The sequence below is a fragment of the Danio rerio genome, chromosome 2, assembly GCF_049306965.1.
Source record: "Danio rerio strain Tuebingen ecotype United States chromosome 2, GRCz12tu, whole genome shotgun sequence".
Lineage (NCBI taxonomy): Eukaryota > Metazoa > Chordata > Actinopteri > Cypriniformes > Danionidae > Danio > Danio rerio.
In genome coordinates, this window is record NC_133177.1 from 3,647,501 (window position 1) to 3,668,980 (window position 21,480).

The 21,480-nt window shown below is 40.4% G+C and overlaps 1 protein-coding gene across 2 annotated transcripts in view; it reads left to right on the forward strand.

The window, feature by feature from the left end:
* The window catches only part of gjc2 (gap junction protein gamma 2), a 25,620-nt gene extending 4,703 nt beyond the window's left edge, over positions 1 to 20,917 (forward strand). The window contains exons 1-2 of one of the 2 annotated variants that reach the window (XM_021479979.3): positions 7,137 to 7,878; positions 18,980 to 20,917. In XM_021479979.3, coding sequence (XP_021335654.1) covers positions 19,009 to 20,238 — 1,230 coding nt within the window. In that variant the 5' untranslated portion in view covers positions 7,137 to 7,878; positions 18,980 to 19,008 and the 3' untranslated portion in view covers positions 20,239 to 20,917. Of the gene's footprint in view, positions 1 to 7,136; positions 7,879 to 18,979 lie in introns of those variants that run through there. The other variant, NM_001004574.1, reaches the window with a different exon arrangement.
* The last annotated feature ends 563 nt before the right edge of the window (positions 20,918 to 21,480 follow it).

A 21,480-nucleotide genomic window follows, 5' to 3' on the forward strand; every position in this document is an offset into this window, starting at 1 on the left:
TCTATGGTGTCATGGTATATGCCGAAGCATGCTAACAGGACTTTTAATTTGCCACTAACCTGGGTTAAGCGCTTCCAGTGAACTGTATGCCAATGCAAAATCGTCACGTTTAATGTCTGTTTTCTTTAAAAGTCAGCGATCTCCACTGGATGAGTGATATCAGATATAAAGCGGGTCTCAGATTGTACAAGAAGCACTGCATTAAATTACATTCCCCCTGCCATGTCTTTATAATATGAGCATTTATTTTACCCCAGAATATTCAATGCAGCTTCTGCGCTAGCCTGCCGATTCTGACGGGCGTGTGTGAGTAAAAGGCCTCTTGTCTCGTTTTACGCTTGAACAACTAAATTAATGCCAAAGTATATTTAACTGAATGTTTTTTAATTACATTACAACATCCATGCTGTAAAAGGAACCGTAAAAAATGGAAGAAAACTAACAATAACCGGTCACCGGAAGTTTATCAGTATGGGAACATTCAACCCAATTAAATAGTGAGCTATTCAGCAGTACCTGTTTCTACCGGCAGGTGGGAGCGGCACTGTAAAAATCCTGTGATTTTACAGCGTAATACTCACTACTCTTGAGTACTTTTGAAAGGGCTACGTTTACATTTACAACAGATACTTTTAGGGTGCTTTCACACCTGTGAATCGATTCAGTTGTTCCGAAACAGAGATTACAATTGTTACATTGTTGCTCTTTGCTCTTGGAGCGGTTCCCTTTCACACTGCAAAGTTTCTAATCGGGCCAAAAGAGCTAAAACAAGTCACGTGCGAGTAAACTCTCCCTACATTGGTCAGAGTGTCAGGGTTTATTTTGCAGCGTCCCGCTAAGCTGTCAGGAGAGGTGGTGGTTTGGTGGTGATTGACAGGGTGCGCGACGTGTCTGAGGAGAGACACGGTGGGGAGGGGTGAGAAGGGTGCGCGACGATGCCTATTTGAGGACCGGGAGGGACACGCGAGATTACCAGGAGATGATCACTCGTTTGCGGGCATCCGAAGACTCGCGAAACTTCCCGCCCTACTCATAATTCTCTCTTCATATAGCCGTAAGCCTATTACATATCCATAAAACACTGTGATATAACCGCGCTCGGATCAGATCGCTTTCTCACTGCAATCGAACCGCTCCAGGGTTTACATTTACATTTAGTCATTTAGCAGACGCTTTTATCCAAAGCGACTTACAAGTGAGGACAAGGAAGCAACTTACACAACTATAAAAGCAACAATGAATAAGTGCTGTAGACAAGTTTCAGGTGTGTAAAGTCTAAGAAGGAAAGCGTTAGTAATGTGTGTTTTATTTTTTTTTTTAAAACAAAACCAAAAAAAAGCTCATATTATAAAGATCATTTGAAAATATTTTCATAGTTAAAGGGGCAGTTCAACTAAAACTAAAACAGTAAAGTTCGTAGAAAAACATTATGGTGGCTTGAGAAAGCCTAGTCTGAAAGTTTGAAGTAGTTTTAAAGTTTTAATAGTTGAAGTTTTAAGAAGTTTAAAACCTTTATAACTACATTTGGTTAGCATGTTTTAAGTATGCATTTGCACGTGTTTTCTTAAATTGCAGCACATTAAGCTCTCTTGGCCACTGTAATGTTAAGTACATTTAGAATTTTGGACGAACTATCTCTGTAACTAAAGCACATGTAATCACTCACGTTGGTTCGTTTCAATCGAGCCGAGACCACCTCATTCAAGCGATTTCGGAGCGATTACTTTGGCGTGGAACAGAGCGCGATTGCCCTGTTCACATATGCCAAACGAACCGCGCTAACTGGGCAAACGAGATACGTTCCGAAACAAAAGTGTAGGTGTGAAAGCACCCTTACTCTACTCGCTTTATATTTTTAGGCAAGTAATGATGCTTTTACTTAAGTATAATTCTGTAATCTTTGCATCAGTAAACAGGACTGTTTGATAATTACTTTTTAAGCACTGCATGTCCCGTTTCTGCTTGTGAGCATTGGTTAGGGGTGGCCGAATAGTAGGTTCATGCAAACTGCGGCAACAGATATTCATTAGCTCCAAGTGATGTCCTTCTGCTCTTGATTAAAGCGCTAGCCGAACGAAGAGACCTCAGACTTCTGAGGGAAGTTTCTTTGGCAATGTTGGCATAAACCTCCAGGCGGTTGTTCTAAGTCACCTCAGTAGATTCATGTTTTCATCAAACTCCGCGTAGGGGCCATTGACCCAAAGGCGGGCTGAGCTTGGCTCAATGATGAGATGTAACCAAATGAGACTGCCACAACAAAAACTGCCATTAGGTTAGCCGCTACGCTAGCTGATGGGTCCACCCGCCGCGTCTGTGTGTATTTGTCTGTGACTGAAAGAGAGAAAGAGAGAGTGTGTGTGTGTGTGGAAGTTGCTCTTTGCTGTTGCATGCTTGTTGTTTAGATTGGGATCTTCTGCAGTGTGTTTCTCCGAGGGCACTTCTCAGTCTCAGAGCTGAACTTGATCTATTATATAATCCCAGACATCTGTGACCCAAGACTGGCTCCATCAATTTAAGATTTTCGGAGGAACTAAAGTTGGCAGCAGAAAAAGCAAAAACTGGATGATCGCTTTATTAGTCGCTTGTAAATGCTGAGTTCTGGGTGTCAATTATGACACTGCTGAACAGCTTAAAACACACCCAAAGATGAAAACTCTGTCACCATTTACTGTACTCGCACTACACTCACTCCAAACCTGTTTGAGTTTCTTTCATCTGTTTTTGAAGAAAGATGGAAACATGCGACTTTCATTATATGAAGAGTTCAGATGCAAAACCCTCTAAATCAGGGATGTCAAACTCCCTGGAGGGCCGCAGCCCTGCACAGTTTAGTTCCAACCCCGCTCCAGCACACTTACCTGCGGTCACGCTAGAGTTTGATAATGCGAAATTCTGTCGCGCAGCACCGTGAAAAGGGGCGGGAATAAACAAGATTATTACCCTGCTGAAAAATCCAGCTTACCAGCCTAGGCTAGTTGGCTGGTTTTAGCTGGTTGACCAGCCTGGTTTTAGAGGGGTTTTGGCCACTTCCAGGCTGGTTTCCAGCCATTTCTAGCCTGGTCTTAGCTGGTAAGGCTGGAAAATTACCAGCCAAATCCAGCTAAAACCAGCTTGACCAGCCTGGTTTAAGCTGGATATAGCTGGTTTTGGCTGCACTCCCAGCTTGGTTAGGCTGGTCAAGCTGGTTTTAGCTGGTCATCTCCCAGCCTGACCAGCTAAGACCAGGCTGGAAATGGCTGTGGCCAAAACCCCTCTAAAACCAGCCTGATCGACCAGCTAAAACCAGCCAACCAGCCTAGGCTGGTTTAAGCTGGATTTTTCAGCAGAGTAGGCATTAAAATAGCGAGCGATTGTCCAGAGAGGTCATGTTATAATCCTTGGTTGGTCTCACGTTGTCAAGTAATGCGATTACGTCGTTCAAGGTTTACCAAGCTTGAATTTTGCACCGCAGCAACCTGCGAAATTTGACGCATGATACTGAGCTTCCGGTGCGTATGAATGGAAGTCTAAGGGAGGAAAAGCCCAGTGTGACCGAAGCTTTACCTGTAGGTTTCAAACAAGCCTTAAGGACTTAGTTTGATCAGGTGTGTTTAATTAGGGTTGGAACTAAACTGTGCAGGGCTGCGGCCCTCCAGGAACTGAGTTTGACACCCCTGCTCTAAATCCATCAGACCTCTTTTCTTGTAAATGAGCAGTTTCTATCAGGCTCCATTAATTAGGTTCAGAAGTTTCATTTTATGTGTGACGAAAAGGTTATTAGCTGGTAAATAAAATACCTTTTTTTCAAAAACATCACTTTAGTCAGTTGTTTGGTTTTTAACAAGGTAAATTTTCTTTTGCATCAAAACCAGCTGAATCCACGTCTGCTTTTAATGCAAAAACCTCTAAATCCTCCTATTGAGACAAGACAGTGTAATTAGCTGAAAACTAATTTATCCAACTAACTAAAAAGTTTGGTAACTATTTTACTTAATTATTTTACCTTTTCCAGCCTGGTCTTAGCTGGTCAGGCTGGGAGATGACCAGCTAAAACCAGCTTGACCAGCCTAGCCAGGCTAGGAGCCCAGCCAAAACCAGCTATGTCCAGCTTAAACCAGGCTGCACAAGTTGGTTATAGCTGGATTTAGCTGGTCATTTTTCAGCCTGACCAGCTTAGACCAGGCTGGAAATAGCTGGAAACCAGCCTGGAAATAACCAAAACCTCTCTAAAACCAGGCTGGTCAACCAGCCAACCAGCCTAGGCTGGTTTAAGCTGGATTTTTCAGCAGAGAAATGATGCTAAGTTCATTTTTGACATCTTTTCGAACATAATACTGATTCTGAATGATGACTGAGAGGTCTTCTGGGATGTGTTCGGTCATAGAGGCATGGCTTCTGGTGGATGGAGGTCAACCGAGGGTCTGAATTGCTGGACGTCCAGTTCACAGAGGCTCAAGAAGATGAACGCCCCATGGAGGTCAACACGTTTTCTGCTCACTGAACAAACAATGCTCTATTCCTGCGTTACATCTATAGCGAATGCAACTGTGGGGCATTCCCTTTAGACAACTGCCTGTCCTCTGCAGATCTGTGATAAGCAGAACGAATTAAAACCATTACGCAATGCTAAAAAGATATGTAGGCTCTCTCTGTATTTCTGGAATTATGAGAGACAATACCGAGGACATCTTAAGTTGAGAACAGTTTGGAAGCACTTGATTTTTGTTTATTCATTCATTTTCTTTCGGCTTAGTCCCTTTATACATCAGGGGTTGCCACAGCGGAATGAACCGCCAACTATTCCAGCATATGTTTTAAAGCAGTGGATGTCCTTCCAGCTGCAACCCAGTGAGAAACATCCATACACACTCATTCACACACACACTGTGGCCAATTTAGTTCATTAAATAACCTATAGCGCATGTGTTTGGAGTGCTGGAGAAACCGGAGCACCCTGAGGAAACCCACGCCAACATGGGGAGAACATGCAAACTCCACACAGAAATGCCAACTGGCCCAGCAAGGACTCGAACCTGTGACCTTCTTGCTGTGAGGCTACAGTGCTAAACACTGAGCCACCGTGCCACCCTAAATTGCGATTTCATTGGTTAAAAAAAAAAGGTACAGTACAAGCAATCAATCCCTCTGTGTGAATATTGTCGCTTAAATACCACTAAATCACTCATGTTCTGGGGTCTTGTCGATAAAATAGCAAACAGAGTGAAAAATGCATAGCACAGCCCGGATACTGACAACTGAAGGTCAAAAACAGAGTTACTAACAGCAGTTTGTCTAATAACAGAACTAATTGTCCAGACATCAACGGCCTCTTTAGCACTTTTGGACATGTTTGGGAGAGTGGCTGGAAGGAAGACACTTTTGAGAACATTAACATTAATCACGCCTTGAGTTCACTAAATGCCATGTGATGCAACCAAACAGATTTGGGGGAAAAGAAGTTTTGTCCTACACAGGAAAATTGTATTTTTTTACACATTTTCCAAGTGGCTGCCGTCGCGTCATCCAGGTTGATGCTGCGCACTGGCGGTTGAGGATATTTCCCCCATTGTGTAAAGCGCTTTGAGTGTCTAAAAAAGCGCTACATACATGTAAGGAATTATTATTATTATTATTAAACTCCCATTTTCAAAATAAGAGTCCCACGTACATAGTAAGTTTACTTAAGATAAACTTAAAAAAATATCTAAGGGAGGAAAATTATCATTATTATCTCACTAGGAAACATTGTGGCTTGTTAAACGCAGCATGAGGCACGAATATTAATGACCCTAGAGCAGGGGTGTCCATACCCTGCTGAAAAATCCAGCTTAAACCAGCCTAGGCTGGTTGGCTGGTTTTAGCTAGTCGACCAGGCTGGTTTTAGAGGGGTTTTGGCCACTTCCAGGCTGGTTTCCAGCCATTTCCAGCCTGGTCTTAGCTGGTCAGGCTGGGAGATGACCAGCTGATGCCAGCTTGACCAGCCAAGCCTAGCTGGGATTCCAGCCAAAACCAGCTATATCCAGCTTAAACCAGGCTGGTCAAGGTGGTTTAAGCTGGATTTGGCTGGTAATTTTTCAGCCTGACCAGCTAGACCAGGCTGGAAATGGCTGGAAACCAGCCTGGAAGTGGCCAAAACCCCTCTAAAACCAGGCTGGTCAACCAGCTAAAACCAGCCTAGGCTGGTTTAAGCTGGATTTTTCAGCAGGGTACTCTGTCCTGGAGAGCCGGTGTCCTGCAAAGTTTAGTTCCAACCCCAATCAAACACACCTGGGCTAGCTAATCAAGCTCTTACTAGGCTTTCTAGAAACATCCATGCAGGTGAAGTGAAGCAAGTTGGAGCTAAAATCAGGACACTGGCCCTCCAGGACCGAGTTCGGACACCCCTGTACTAGAGCAACATATGGGTCTGTTTTGACTGCTGATCTCCTGATGACCTGGCAGTTCATCAGGTCTGAGAGACATAAAAAGCCTGAGCTAAAGTACATGCAAATCTTGATGGAGTCCCCTGTGAGTCACGCAACAGTCTGCTTTGGGCTCTGACAGGCCTATTTTTCACCTGGGTTTTACACTTGTGGAATTTAACGAGGAAACAGTGGTGTCTAATGCTGTGTTCACACCAGACCCGGAACGCAGGGATAAATTGCACTATTCGCGCGTAAATAGCCGCGTGAACATTTGAGTTTACTTGCTTCGTTCGCGCGTCAAACCCCGCTTCATTCGCGCGTCAAATTCACTTCAGAACAGACGCGGATTCGCGTGATGGGCAGGGCTTCTGTCTGCCTCGTGACTCTAGCTTCATAGCTAAAGGGCCAACATGGATTTTATGAAGAAAATAACAGTGTTTATGTGCTTTACGAAGGATGATAAACATCGTCGATACGTTTAGAGCCGTGTTTGAGTCCACTACATCCTTTCAGAGGTGCATCCAGATCTTTAAGCTCATAGACTCCTCCAGAAACTGAACCTGGCTGATGGAGGTTTTCAGCGGTGCTTCTGACTGAGCCCAGCCAGTTTGATGAACTTCTTGTCGGTGTCTGCTGGGGGATTTCCCCTGGGACACGGACAACAGGCGATACGTCACAATCACGCCCCCACAAGAGCAAGCTCCTGATTGGTTAACGCGGTGCCAATATCCGCTGAAGTTCAGATTTTCGAACGCCAGTGATTCGCGTCAAACGCGCAAAACGCTCAATTCGCACCACGCCATTCGCGCCATGCGATCGCGCAATTCTCGTCATTCGCGCCTCGCCATTCCCGCATATCTCGCCCCAGGATGTCTATTTGCGCGTTTGCATTGATTTAACATGTAAATCACTCGCGTTTGACGCCCCTATCGCGTCTGGTGTGAACGCAGCATGAGGCTTACGGTATGTGCATTTGAATATACTGATTTATTTTTCAACCATGCTTAGGTATACCCAGATTTTCTCTATAGTCTTAACATTAGCTTCAATTTACTTCAATAAGCAAAACCTTGCTGTAAAGTGGCCATTTACAATAATAACAGCAGTCAGTCTTCAAGTTTAGACTGTTGATAGAAGGCCATTGGCCAGAGGATCTCTCTCTCCCCCTCTCGTTCTCTCTCTCTCCTCGATGTCGTGTGGATGTAAATGTAGACTCAGTGATGACTGTGAGGCTTGAGTGAGACAGACGGGCTGCGATGAGCTCATGGGCTGCGGAGCGTCATGTTTCTGGCTCAGACTGCTGCTGCTAGATGACCATGGATGACAGTAGAGCGTGTACCTGCGAGTGTTTACCTGCCAGTGTTTACCTGCCAGCGTTTACCTGCGAGCGCCGATCACCTGAAGAGTAATGCTGAAGGGCCGCAGGTTTGTGGAGAGTTATGAGCGGATGGAGCGCGCGTCTTCTCCACTGCATCACTCTGCACAGCTTCCTCAGGTCTGTAGGCTGCGGTTACCTTATAGTCTTGTGAGAATGAGGAGATCCTACACTGTAAAAAATATGAGTAAATTAGCAGTTTTCTGTATTTTGTGATCCGTGTTTTTATTTATTAATGCTTTTTAATTGCATTGTAGGAGCTCGATCTTTCTTCTGACAACCTTTAACCTTGAAAAGTTTGTAAAAGGGACTTTTATAAACATTTTTAATAGTGTAATGTGCTATACTGCCTGGCTTGGTGTTGTATATTATGCTACAAAACCCTTGTAATAAACTTCCAGTGCATTTTCTGTTATTTTACAGTCGTATTTCTCTCTATATATTATTTCTTATACATTATATCAGTATATCATTATATATATATAAGTTCTCAAACTTTTTCACCAAGTACCACCTCAGAAAAAGTAGTGTCGCCAAGTACCACCGTAATTACCAGTATTGAAATAAAGTAGTGAAGTTGGCCAAATTAAGCAGCTGCAGCACTGCACAGTTCGTAAACGAGTCATAATTATATTTATACAATTTCTGATCGATTTTGAAATATATGCTGCATGTACATATGACATATTTGTAAAGCTTTTTGAACTCTAAACATTAACTTGTATGTAGATTGCTAGGGAACTTGTTTTTCTTAGAGGATGTCATGTCATGTTATTCATGGAGAAAATAAAAAAAGCCCTGCAGTGTTTGGGTGCTGTGTGTTTGTCTGAGATAATTGGTCTGATGAAGTTATATTTCATACAAATTATTAAGCTGATCAGTCGATTTTTGTCAAGTGACTCGCGGTGTGGCATTCTGAAAAGTTAAGATATTTCCAACTGGGGACGCCTGGAAGACGCAAGCGCGTCGTGCTGCAGTTCTTACTCATTTTGCTAGCCTGTGTGTTAAATGTGACCGAGATGTAACTAAAGAATACTATAAATTTTCAAAATAAAAGATTTTTCAAAATGAATGATTGTTCAGACTCCGATAATAAATAAAACGGAAATAATTAATGATTTTTTGTGCTGCCCGGTATCAATTCCGCTCTGTGGCCCGAGGGTTGGGGACTATAGCACATATCTGCTCTACAAGCACCACGCACCTCTTTTTCTAGTTCTGTGTCATTTGGATTAATTTTTAGCAGCTGATGAAGCGATGCACTAAAGTAAACGTTTTAAGCACAGCGCTTTGATCATAGGCTTTAGAGAGCAGCCAATGCTGATCACCTCGGTGTTTTCGTACACATCAAATGATTAAAATTGTATTCATTTTTTCTTTCATTACTTAAAGATTCCTCTGCGTACCACTAGAAGTAAGCCCGTGTACCACTAGTGATACACGTACCACAGTTTGAGAACCACTGCATTATATTATTTCAAACTTCTAAAATGTCAATAAAAGTCACTTTGTTAAACTGAAGAGTTGAAATTTCAACATCAAAAGTCGACAGAGCAGAGATCAACATCCCATAATGCAATTTACAACCGTAAATAAACAGAAAACACTTGTGAATCACAAAATACTGAAACTGGTCATTAACAGTGTATTTATTAGCTTCTCTCTAAAATAGCTTGATTAAATTTGTATTTTAAAAACTGAGTTACAGTTGTTTTTGGTATTTGACGTTTGTTTATGGCATTTCTTTTTTCTTTTTTTTTTGCACTCAAAAGTCTATTGAGAATTTTGTTTTAAATTAAGTCTTAACTATAATTACTAGACGCTGTATTTTTGGATGATTAGAATTTTGTAATTATTCATGTTGCCTACAGTCGAAGTCACATTTGTTCAGCCTCCTGTGAACTTTTAATTATTTGTCAAATATTTCCCAAGTGCTTTTTTTAGAGATTTTTTTTCCCAACACATTTTCATGTTGTTGTTTTCATCATGTTTTATGGTTATGTGTTATTTTTATGACTAATTAGCCTATAACTAGTAGCCTGCAGTTTTCCTTGTAGTCTAGTGTGAATGTGGAGATCCTCCACTGTAAAAAAAAGATATACTTAAATTAGCAGTTTTCTGTATTTTGTGATTTATGTATTTATTTTTTGATGCTTTTGAATTGCATTTTGGCACCTTGATCTTTCTTTTGACTACCTTTCACTTTAAAAAGTTTGTAAAACTTACTTTTGTGAACATTTTAATAGTTTAAAGTGCTATATTGTCTGGGTTGGTGTTGTATATTATGCTACAAAACCCTTGTAATAAACTGCCAGTGCATTTTCTGTTATTTTACTGTCCTATTTCTCTCTATATATTTTTTAAACATTATATTATTTCAAACTACTAAAATGTCAATAAAAGTCTCTTTGTTAAACTGTACTGTAGAATTTTAACATCAAAAGTCGACAAAGCAAAGATCAACATCCCATAATGCATTTCACCACTGTAAATAAACAGTTGGGATTCACAAAATACTGAAACAGTTCATTAATAGATCATTTTTCAGTGTATAAGTTAGCTTCCCGCTAAAATTGTTAATTTTGTATTTTAAAACTGAGTTACATTTTATTTTGGTATTTGACGTTTGTTCATTCCCCCTTACAGTCTATCGAGTATTTTGTTTTAAATTAAGTCTTAACTATGTTTACAAGATGCTATATTTTTGCATGATTAGAATTTTGTAATTATTCATGTTGCCTACAGTTGAACAGTCCAATAATACACCCGGCCCAATAAGGCGCAAGACGTGTTTCCACAACGTGTTGCTATTTTCAGACCAACGCAACATTAATTTTCCTGATTTCCGCTCATTCAGAGAATATTTTGTCCTTAAATCGGCAAAGGTGGATTCGGACATGCCCTTAATGCTTTTGCGGCCTGCGCTTTAGACTTTGTGCCAAGACCATTAAAATAGAGCCCGAAGACACAATTGATAAGCGGCCTTTCCGCTGCACAGGACATTTGGACACGACTGTCGGAATACGCCCCCTTGTGGCAGTCGCACAGTATTTTCAGTGTTGTCGTGCACCATGGAAGAGTAGCTGATTCTCGTAGTGTCCGAAATAAAGGAGTGCAAAAGCAGGAGCCTTTACTCTCTGTGCGTTTACATGGTTTAATGAAGGAATGAATATTAGAAAACTCATAGACCGCTAAAATATTGGAGGGAAGGTGGAGACAACATTAAAAATATATTTTTATTACTTTCTTACTTACATTTATGAACAAATATGTTTTTTATATATATATATATATATATAGACTTTTCATAATTTAAAAAAATAACAAAATAAACTAGTATTTCTCATCTTTCCTGCACGGACCTGCTTGTAAAACACTGGAATACATCACATCCGGTCGGCAGGTCGCATACGGTCTAGCTGCAGGAGTTCAAATATTTCAACGGATCCGCAGCTCAATTCAGAATCCGAATTTTCCGCATACAGAGATGATCGGAACTGCCCACAGCTCCCGGACTGCTCTCCATTGGAAATGAATGACTTCCGGTCTGTCGCTTGTCGTTTGTTGTGTGCAGTGGAAAAGAGGTTTAACATGTGTCATTGATAAATTCACAGTTAAAGTTGTTCTAGGCAAGTCTTGGCAGCGTTAGAATGAATTCAAAACATGAAATATCCCACTTAAATCTTGAATGCTTTGGGAGAAAACGTTTGGTCAGAAGTTAGACACTGTGGAGATTATTGGTGGAATTGTGAAAAATAAAAGGTCACATACAAATACAAATAAAAGACCAATATTCAAATTTGATGCAAGTTTGAATTTTAGATAAAAGCTGAAAAATTAAAGGTCTAAAAGGTCAGTGAAACCAAAAGTACTTTTATTTATTTATCTATGTTCAGTATGCAGCGTTTCTGAAATTTCCCATTCATTTTCAATGTTTGACAAAGATAAGTGTGATTATTAATTTTATGACTGTTTTTTAACATAAATATTTTTCTTTTTTTTTATTACTATTACGTTTAAAAAGCAGAAATTTTCTTGGTATTTTATGCTAATTTGTACATTTGGTTACATAAAATAGATCAGTGTAATAGTTTTTTATTAACATATAAATAATAATATTCATTCATTCATTTTTTTGTCGGCTTAGTGCCTTTATTAATCCGTGGTCGCCACAGTGGAATGAACCGCCAACTTATCCAGCACGTTTTTACGCAGCGGATGCCCTTCCAGCCGCAACTCATCTCTGTGAAACATCCACACACAATCATTCACTATGGACAATTTAGCCTACCCAATTCACCTGTACCGCATGTCTTTGGATTGTGGGGGAAACCGGAGCACCCGGAGGAAACCCACGCGAACACAGGGAGGACATACAAACTCCACATAGAAACGTCAACTGAGCCGAGGCTCGAACCAGCGGCCCAGCAACCTTCTTGCTGTGAGGCGACAGCACTACCTACTGCGCCACTGCTTCGTCCATAATAATAATACTAATAAAAATATATTTTTATTAGATATAATATACATTATATAAATTTATATATTATTTTTCTACATGTATGAGCAATTTCACACAAGTATCAGTGTGATGTGGCTGTATATCGGCACTGGTGGAAGGCGTGCGTTGGCTCAAGGCTGCAGAATGAGTGCCTTAGGGTCCCACAAGTAATGATATCCAGCAATATTGCACTGCTATGAGTGTGATATTGAGTTTATACAACAGTTTGACAGCATAATCGTGTATATAAAAAAGATAATCAAACACGGAGAATCTAAAAATCCTTTTGTACGAGGAACTACTTTCTTCCGCCATTCATTCACATCTGCAGCTGACATCAGAACAGCAGAAACTGCTGCTAATTAACCAACGTCACTTTAGAGCTAGTGTTAGAATGATTCTCTAGCGTAATATCTATAGTGATGACAAAACAGCGAATTTTGCTCACATTTTAAAATGATAGGAAATGCCATTAATCTACAGAGATTTCCAGTATTTATCTGCTGCACTCAGATTACAATAATTACAGTAAGCCAAAAAAGCCAGGACAGTTGGGTGCAAGTCGAAGCACTCACTCTAGTCCCCCGGGCTCTGCGCTGGTTGGGGAAATTCCGAATTGAACCAAAGCAAACCATTACAATTGGCTTAAGATTGGCAAGCAAAATTTGGGACATTGCAACCTGCAGAACCTGGGAACATAAAGAAAAAGCCAAAGCAACACAATCACCACCAGATTACTGTTGTGTTTGCGATGAGGAAAAACGCTGAACACATGCGGGCATTTCTTCTTTCTTTCTGTTTACTGAACAAGTCTGCAGTAACGAAAATAGGAGACTCATTAGAAACAAACAGATGGCCAACCAAAAAGTAACTTAGGGTTATACAAAGAGTGGCCAACACAAAATACATACATTTCTGATATGTGAGTTCCATCTCACACTCAACACACAACAATTACTATGGTATAAATACAGCACTACAACATAAAAAAAGAGAGAGATCGACTCAGAAAGTCACTTACCTGTTTAATAATAATTTGATCAGCGGTAGAAATGTTTTTCTCCTCTAAGGGCTCATTACCCGGTCTCTGTCGCCATCTTGTGGATGGACAACGTCAACCGTCTTTGATCTGCTCAATGACTGATTGATCCGCTGTCACTCTATGTGGGTGACTGAAGATGCTGTATGAGTGCTGTTATTACGGGAATATTGCACGGTTATCATATATATATATATATATATATATATATATATATATATATATATATATATATATATATACTGTATATATATATATATATATATATATATATATATATGTGTGTGTGTGTGTGTGTGAGTGTACAAATTTCTGTTTATGATTGATTTTATCATTTTATTTGTTAATATTGGCTCTTTTCAGAGTGCAAAAAAAAGACATACCCTTATATAGACTTTTTTTTACTTGTGTCTACAAATGTAATGGTAATGTAATGGAAAACTACATTATTTGTGTATAATATTTCAGAGTAGCGATTGTTCATGTAGTAAATCAGCTGTGGGAAATGTGAGTAACTTTAGTTTTTTGAGTCTATTAACTGTACATTTCTTTTCCCGTTCCCCTGGGCTGGCTTACCTTAAAATATGTTGTATTTACATGTTTGCTGAAAAGGATTCAGTCAACTAAACACCTATTTTCCCCGCGGTGTCTCATAGAGCACCATCTGTGTGCAGATATCCTTGTTTTCCTCTAAGATTCACAGTGTGAGCCTGTGGCAGCCATTCCTGTATGTTTAGAGCTGATCCCACATTAGCCAAGCGGGCCGGTTACATTACTCAAGGCAAACCGTTGCTTTATAGACTCTTCAAAACACACATTTCTGGGTTAAAATGGACCCTTTGTGAGGCCCCGTCCTTTCGGTTTAGGATTGATATAGACTGATAGGAGAGACATTATTTTCTAGCACTTTCAAGCATATCATTTGTTGCTTTTAAAAGGTGTTGGAGCTGTGTAAATGACTATTATTCATTCATTTTCTTGTCGACTTAGTCTCTTTATTAATCCGGGGTCGCTACAGTGGAATGAACCGACAACTTATCCAGCACGTTTTACACAGCGTCCAAAACATCCATACACACTCATTGACACATATACACTATGACCCAACCCAATTCACCTGTACCGCATGTCTTTGGACTGTGGAGGAAACCAGAGCACCCGGAGGAAACCCACGCGAACGCAGGGAGAACATACAAACTCCACACAGAAACACCAACTGAGCCAAAGCTCGAACCAGCGACCTTCTTGCTGTAAGGCGACAGCACTACCTACTGCGTCACTGCGTCTAAATGACTATAATGTAATTTCTAAAACAATAAATAAATAAAAGTTATATTAATTAAATCAGATTTATTTATTTTATTTTGTTTTAAAAGAAACCAAAACAAATCAAAATAAAAAATTAATCTAAGTAAAACAAAACAAATAAAAAAACATAATAAAATGATATAAAATAAAACAAATAAAAATAAAAAACAAACAAACAAATCACAACAAAACAAACAAATCAAAATAAAACAAACAAAAACAAATAAAATAAAACAAACAAATAAAATAAAACAATCAAAGTAAAACAAAACAAACAAATCAAATTAAATAAAACAAATAAAATTAAAGTAAACAAATGTAAATGAAACAAAAAACAAATAAAACACAAAATAAAACAAAAAATGTAAATAAAACAAAACAATCAAAATTAAATAAACAAATGAAAACAAAATAAAACCAAACAAACAAATAAAACTAAATAATTAAAACAAAACAATAAAAATAAAAAAACAAACAAACAAACAAATCAAAATAAAACAAAAGAAAATACAATAAAAGCAAGTAAACAAAATAAAAATCAATGAACCTGACATTTAACTAAAGTATTCTGTGGTGGTTTTCCATGGTAGTCTGCCAGCATCACAGATAGTGGATGATTAACTAAGAATTTGATTAATAACATTTCAGTTTATATAAAATATAAGGTTTATATTACATAAATAAATATTAAATAAAATTATATAAAAACTGTAAATAAATAAATAATTGTATTACACTGTGTAATAAAAACTGTTATTAATCTCAATAAAACAGCATAAACTTCTTAAGGCCAGTGGTTCTTGTTTGTTTAGTTTTCCATCACTAATTTTAGAAAATCTCACATTAAAAAAAAATATGCATGTGTTATTAATAAAAAAAAAATGTTAACGTGTATTTGAGATTTAAAGGGATAGTTCACCCAAAAATTTTAATTTTGCCATAATTTACTTGTTTCAAACCTGTTTCAAGAGTTCACACTTAGCTCATGATTTATACATTGCTTGTTTGGCATGCTGTCCCGGGAGAGAGCCCTGAGCTCAGGGGATCCTCGAGCCCAGGGCTCCCCCCCTTTTGCAGGGCGAGTGGAGATTGAGCTCAGGTCTATCTCAAACTCCCCCGCTGCTGAGGCCAAGGCGAACTTCCTGAGAGTAAGACATTATAAAAAAGGTTTAGGCTTGTTTTATCTATAATATAGAGCACATTTGGATGGTGGGAGGAAACCGGGGAACCCGGGGGAAACCCACGCGGACACGGGGAGAACATGCAAACTCCACACAGAAATACCAGATGGCTCAGCGAGGACCCAACACCATTGGTATTCTTGCTGTGAGGCAACAGTGCTAGTCACTGGGCCACCGTGCCGCCCATTCTGGATAAAGGAGGAAGAAGGGGAGGAGGGGGGTTTCTTCCAGACGAAGATAGTTGTAGAAAGGAAATGAGGATATATATAGTAATTTGGGATCCTTCGATTGGAGGATCATAATTAGTTAATGTGGACCAGCTGGGTAAATCATGAGCACATGCTCCTCTCGAAATTAGTTTAAAACTAAACTTCACTTAAGTTTCCTTCTTCTGTTAAACACAAAAGAAGATATTTTGAAGAATGCTATTGACTTCCATAGTATTTATTTTTCCTACAATGAAAGTCAATGGTTACAGGTTTTCAGCATTCTTATAAATATCTTCTTTTGTGTTCAACGGAAGAATGAAACCTGTAAAGGTTTGGAACCACTTGAGGGAGAGTAAATAGTAAGTAATTTTTCATTTTTTGGGTGAACTGTCCCCTTAATACTGTGTTTATTCATATTCAAGTAATATAACCTTTTACACATCAAAAATTTCATATTTTATTTATACAATTTAACAGTTGTGCAATGTCCCCTATAATATTGCTTTGTTTTTAAGAGTTGAAGTTGTGCGCTGGATCATGTTCTGAATAATCTTTGTCACACACACCCACGGGCTGAGCTGTGACTGTCTGTCAGGATATTTCGTGGCCTAGTTTTAGTCCTTAGGGTGATGTTTGGAAACAATTCAACTGTGACCTGAAATAAACCAGAGTTTAGTGATGAGAGGAAGAGAGGCAGAAGTAAACCCATGTGCGCTGCACTGCCCGAGAGGAAAGACGAAGAAACTGCACATCCTGTTACCTTACCTGAGAAACAGACGATCACGAGCCTCACACACATTCATCCCAAACAACACTAAAGCACGCAAAAATGATAAGTCCTGAGGCCTGCTGCACAAAAACAACATAAGAGAATTAAGTCACCGTAAAACTGAAGTTAAGCTTGACCCTTTCCTCTTTTGTGACATACATCCACTTGAAATGAGAAAAGATGTAGGGTGTTGCATTTTAATCCTTTGGGAATTGATTGGACTGTTGGAAGATGGGCTCTGCTAGCAAAATGAAAGAAGACTGACAAAGGCAGAGCAGAAACAAGACATGCCCTGATAACCTCCCCCTAAATGACTGATAGCCACACCTCTAATGACTGATAACCCAGCCCTAAATGACTGATAGCCCCACCCTAAATGACTGATAGCCCCGCCCTAAATTACTGATAGTCCCACCCTGTAATAACTAATAGCTCCCGCCCTAAATGACTGATAACTCACCTTAAATGATTGATAGCTCCGCCCCAAATGACTGATAGCCCACCCTAAATTACTGCTACACCCACCCTAAATTACTGATAGACCCGCCCTAAATTACTGATAGACCCGCCCCAAATGACTGATAATCCCGCCCTAAATGACTGATAATCCCGCCCTAAATGACTGATAGCTCTGCCCCAAATGACTGATAATCCCGCCCTAAATGACTAATAGCTCCGCCCCAAATGACTGATAATCCCGCCCTAAATGACTGATAGCTCTGCCCCAAATGACTGATAATCCCGCCCTAAATGACTAATAGCTCTGTCCCAAATGACTGATAATCCTGCCCTAAATGACTGATAGCTCCGCCCCTAATGACTGATAATCCCGCCCTAAATGACTAATAGCTCCGCCCCAAATGACTGATAATCCTGCCCTAAATGACTGATAGCTCCGCCCCTAATGACTGATAATCCCGCCCTAAATGACTGATAGCTCTGCCCCAAATGACTGATAATCCCGCCCGAAATGACTGATAGCTCCGCCCCCAAATGACTGATAATCCCGCTTTAAATGACTGATGGCTCGGCCTCAAATGACTGATAATCCCGCCTGAAATGACTGATAGCTTCGCCCCAAATGACTGATAATCTCGCCCTAAATGACAGATAATCCCGCTTTAAATTACTGATAGCTCTGCCTCAAATGACTGATAATCCCGCCCTAAATGACTGATAGCTCTGCCCCAAATGACTGATAATCCCGCCCTAAATGACTGATAGCTCTGCCCCAAATGACTGATAATCCCGCCCTGAATGATTGATAGCTCCGCCCCAAATGACTGATAGCCCACCCTAAATTACTGCTACACCCACCCTAAATTACTGATAGACCCGCCCTAAATTACTGATAGTCCCGCCCTAAATGACTGATATCCCCACCCTAAATTACTGATAGACCCGCCCCAAATGACTGATAATCCCGCCCTAAATGACTGATAGCTCTGCCTCAAATGACTGATAATCCCACCCTAAATGATTGATAGCTCTGCCCGAAATGACTGATAGCTCTGCCTTAAATGACTTATAATACCTTCCAAAATAACTGATAGCTCTGCCCCAAATGATAAATAGCCAGACTTGCGAAAAAAGAGGAATACTGATAAATCAAACAATTGGTCAATATTTTAGATTATTGAAATCACGTTTTTGATCTACAATTGGTCTCACATAATCATGTGATGCTATATGCGAAGCACTACATTTCTGATCTGCCGCATTCGCATATGTTTAAATCAAAGCCTATGAGATGGAAAGTGTAGTGTGACCACATTAGATTCATAACCCCTGCCCAATAAAATATACATGTGTAAATGTTCACAGTGCAGTGTGTTTAGGTTCATTTTGCTCAAAAATTTAACACAGCCAGTATTTTCTCAGTTTCTGTTACAGTTTGCGTGAAATCTAAATCATGGACCTTTTGTTTAAAAATCTGTAATTGGGCAAATATCTTTGGTATGCACTGAATGTAGACCAGGGTTCACCAACTGTTTTCCTGGAAAGCTGCCTTCCTGCTGAATTCAGCTCCAACTCTGTTTAAACAAACTTGGATCAATCAATAATGACCTGAAGCAGCACTTGATAATTAGAGACGGGTGTTTGGTCAGGGTTGCAACTAAAATTTGCAGAAAGGTAGCTCTCCTAGAACAAGGTTAGGGACCCCTGATGTAGACTGTACCTCAACACTTACCTCATTTTCCCTCTGTTTTTCAGATCCTAAATAAAGAGCCTCTGTCACCAACATGAGCTGGAGCTTTCTCACTCGACTCTTGGAGGAAATCCACAACCACTCCACATTTGTGGGGAAGGTCTGGCTGACGGTCTTGATCATCTTCCGGATCGTTCTGACCGCAGTCGGGGGCGAGTCGATCTACTCGGATGAGCAGACAAAGTTCACCTGCAACACAAAGCAGCCCGGCTGTGACAACGTCTGCTACGACGCCTTCGCACCGCTCTCACACGTCCGCTTCTGGGTCTTCCAGATAATCATGATTTCCACACCCTCCGTCATGTATCTGGGATATGCCATCCATAAGATCGCCAAAACCTCAGAGGAGGAACGACACAAGAACCAGATTTACCAGAAGAGGAGGCACCACAGTCGCTGGAGAAACGGACACCATCTAGAGGACGCTTTAGAGGAGGAAGATGAGGACGCGGAGCCAATGATCTACGAAGAAGATGCACGAGAGATCAAAGCAGAGACTGTCCGAGATCCCCTAAAACACGATGGCCGCCGCAGGATCATGCAAGAAGGTTTAATGAGGATGTATGTTCTTCAACTTTTATCCCGCGCCATCTTCGAGGTGGGATTCCTCACGGGTCAGTATCTCCTCTACGGCTTCCGCGTCAACCCTTCGTACGTCTGCAACAAGATCCCATGCCCACACAGGGTGGACTGCTTTGTTTCAAGACCCACCGAGAAGACCATCTTTTTGCTCATCATGTATGTGGTGAGCTGTCTATGTCTGCTGCTCAATGTTTGCGAGATGTTTCACTTGGGGATCGGTGCCTTTCGAGACACTCTTCGCAAACGTCGAAACCAGAATCAGCGACCTTCCTATGGCTACCCTTACTCCAGGAATATTTCCAGTTCTCCGCCAGGATACAACTTAGTTGTTAAATCCGACAAACCCGGTCGCATTCCCAACAGCATCGTCCTGCCTGATCAGAACATGGATAGAGAGATCGCAGAACAACACTGCACAAGTCCTGATGAGAACATCCCCACTGACCTAGCAACCTTGCACCACCATTTACGAGTAGCTCAGGAGCAGCTTGACATGGCTTTTCAGACATACAACACAAAAACCACTCATATTTCAAGAGCCAGCAGCCCCGTTTCTGGTGGCACAACGACAGAGCAGAACCGCATCAACATGGCTCAGGAGAAGCAGGGCGCTCGGCCCAAAGCAAGCACCGAGAGAGCTGGGACACTAGTAAAAAATGGAAAAACTTCGGTGTGGATTTAATAGAAAACTCTTCGTACCTGACTAGTCATTTTTCCTTAGAAAACATATTGCAAACTGCGTTCAGCGAGGACACAATTGATCATGTTCCTTGGGTTCTGTTGAAACTTCTTCAAATATGAAAAATAAATAAACTGTAGACGGGTAGTGTCCATTTCCGAAGCTTTCTTTGCATCGTGTCTCAGAATAACCCTTAACATGCTCCATGTTGCATATCTTAAATGCTGCGTTTCTTTCTAATTTAAAAGAGCAAATCTGTTTCAGAAGTCAGTCTTTATTGTATCATTGTCCTAATTTAGTATATAAAACAATCTCTATGTATTTACTCCATTCTATCATTCCCTGATACATATGTTCTGATCTTTATGTTCTCCTAGTGTTATTAGACTGTGGCTGTGTTCCAAACCCAAACGAACTACCCGTCTAACCCTATTCAAAATACATGCACACAGTAAGATTAGGCTGGATTATTTATTACATTTCGAGTGTGATGCAGCTTTACATGTATACTCTATTGAGCAATGCACTGTGATGAAAATTTCATCAAAGACGATGGAAGAGAGTTGCAAAAAACTCAAGCATCGATAAACTTTTTGTATATATCATTTAAGTAAAAAACTTTATAGGCCTATGTATTAATCAAAATAGTCAACTTATTAAAGTGCACTTTTACAAAAACAAATTGTGTGTGCTCTTTTGACCTTCTTACAACTTAACATCTACAGGAACAAATGTTAAATGGAAAACTTACTTTACTTATGCCCTCCACCCCTTCTATGGTATGGTGACACTCTGAGTGTCCACTAAAGGTCGAGCGGATTTGATCACCAAAGGTCAATCTTTAGAGGTTTCTGTCCTGTCCATTCTGTCTACTTGTCTCAAGGTGTAACCCATCCTTGTGATGTCTGCCTTGAGGTTGCATCGCCAGGTGTTTCTTGGATTACCTCTCTTCCACTTTCTTTGGGGGTTCCATCTGAAAGCCTGTCTGATGCAAGTTGATGGTTTGTGTAGTATGTGCCCTATCCAACCCCATTGGAGGTTGGGAGGTCCTTCCCCATAGGTAGGTGTTATTGACCATGTCAGGCCAGAGAATGTGAAGAATTTTTCTGAGAAAGGTATTGATGAATGTCTAAATTCTTCGAGTGGTAGATTTGGTTACCCTGCAGACAGGTGTGCCAGAGGCCAATACGAGCCCTATGTCAACATTCTGTTGCAATGTGAAATTGAAAACCGGTGAGCCGGGCT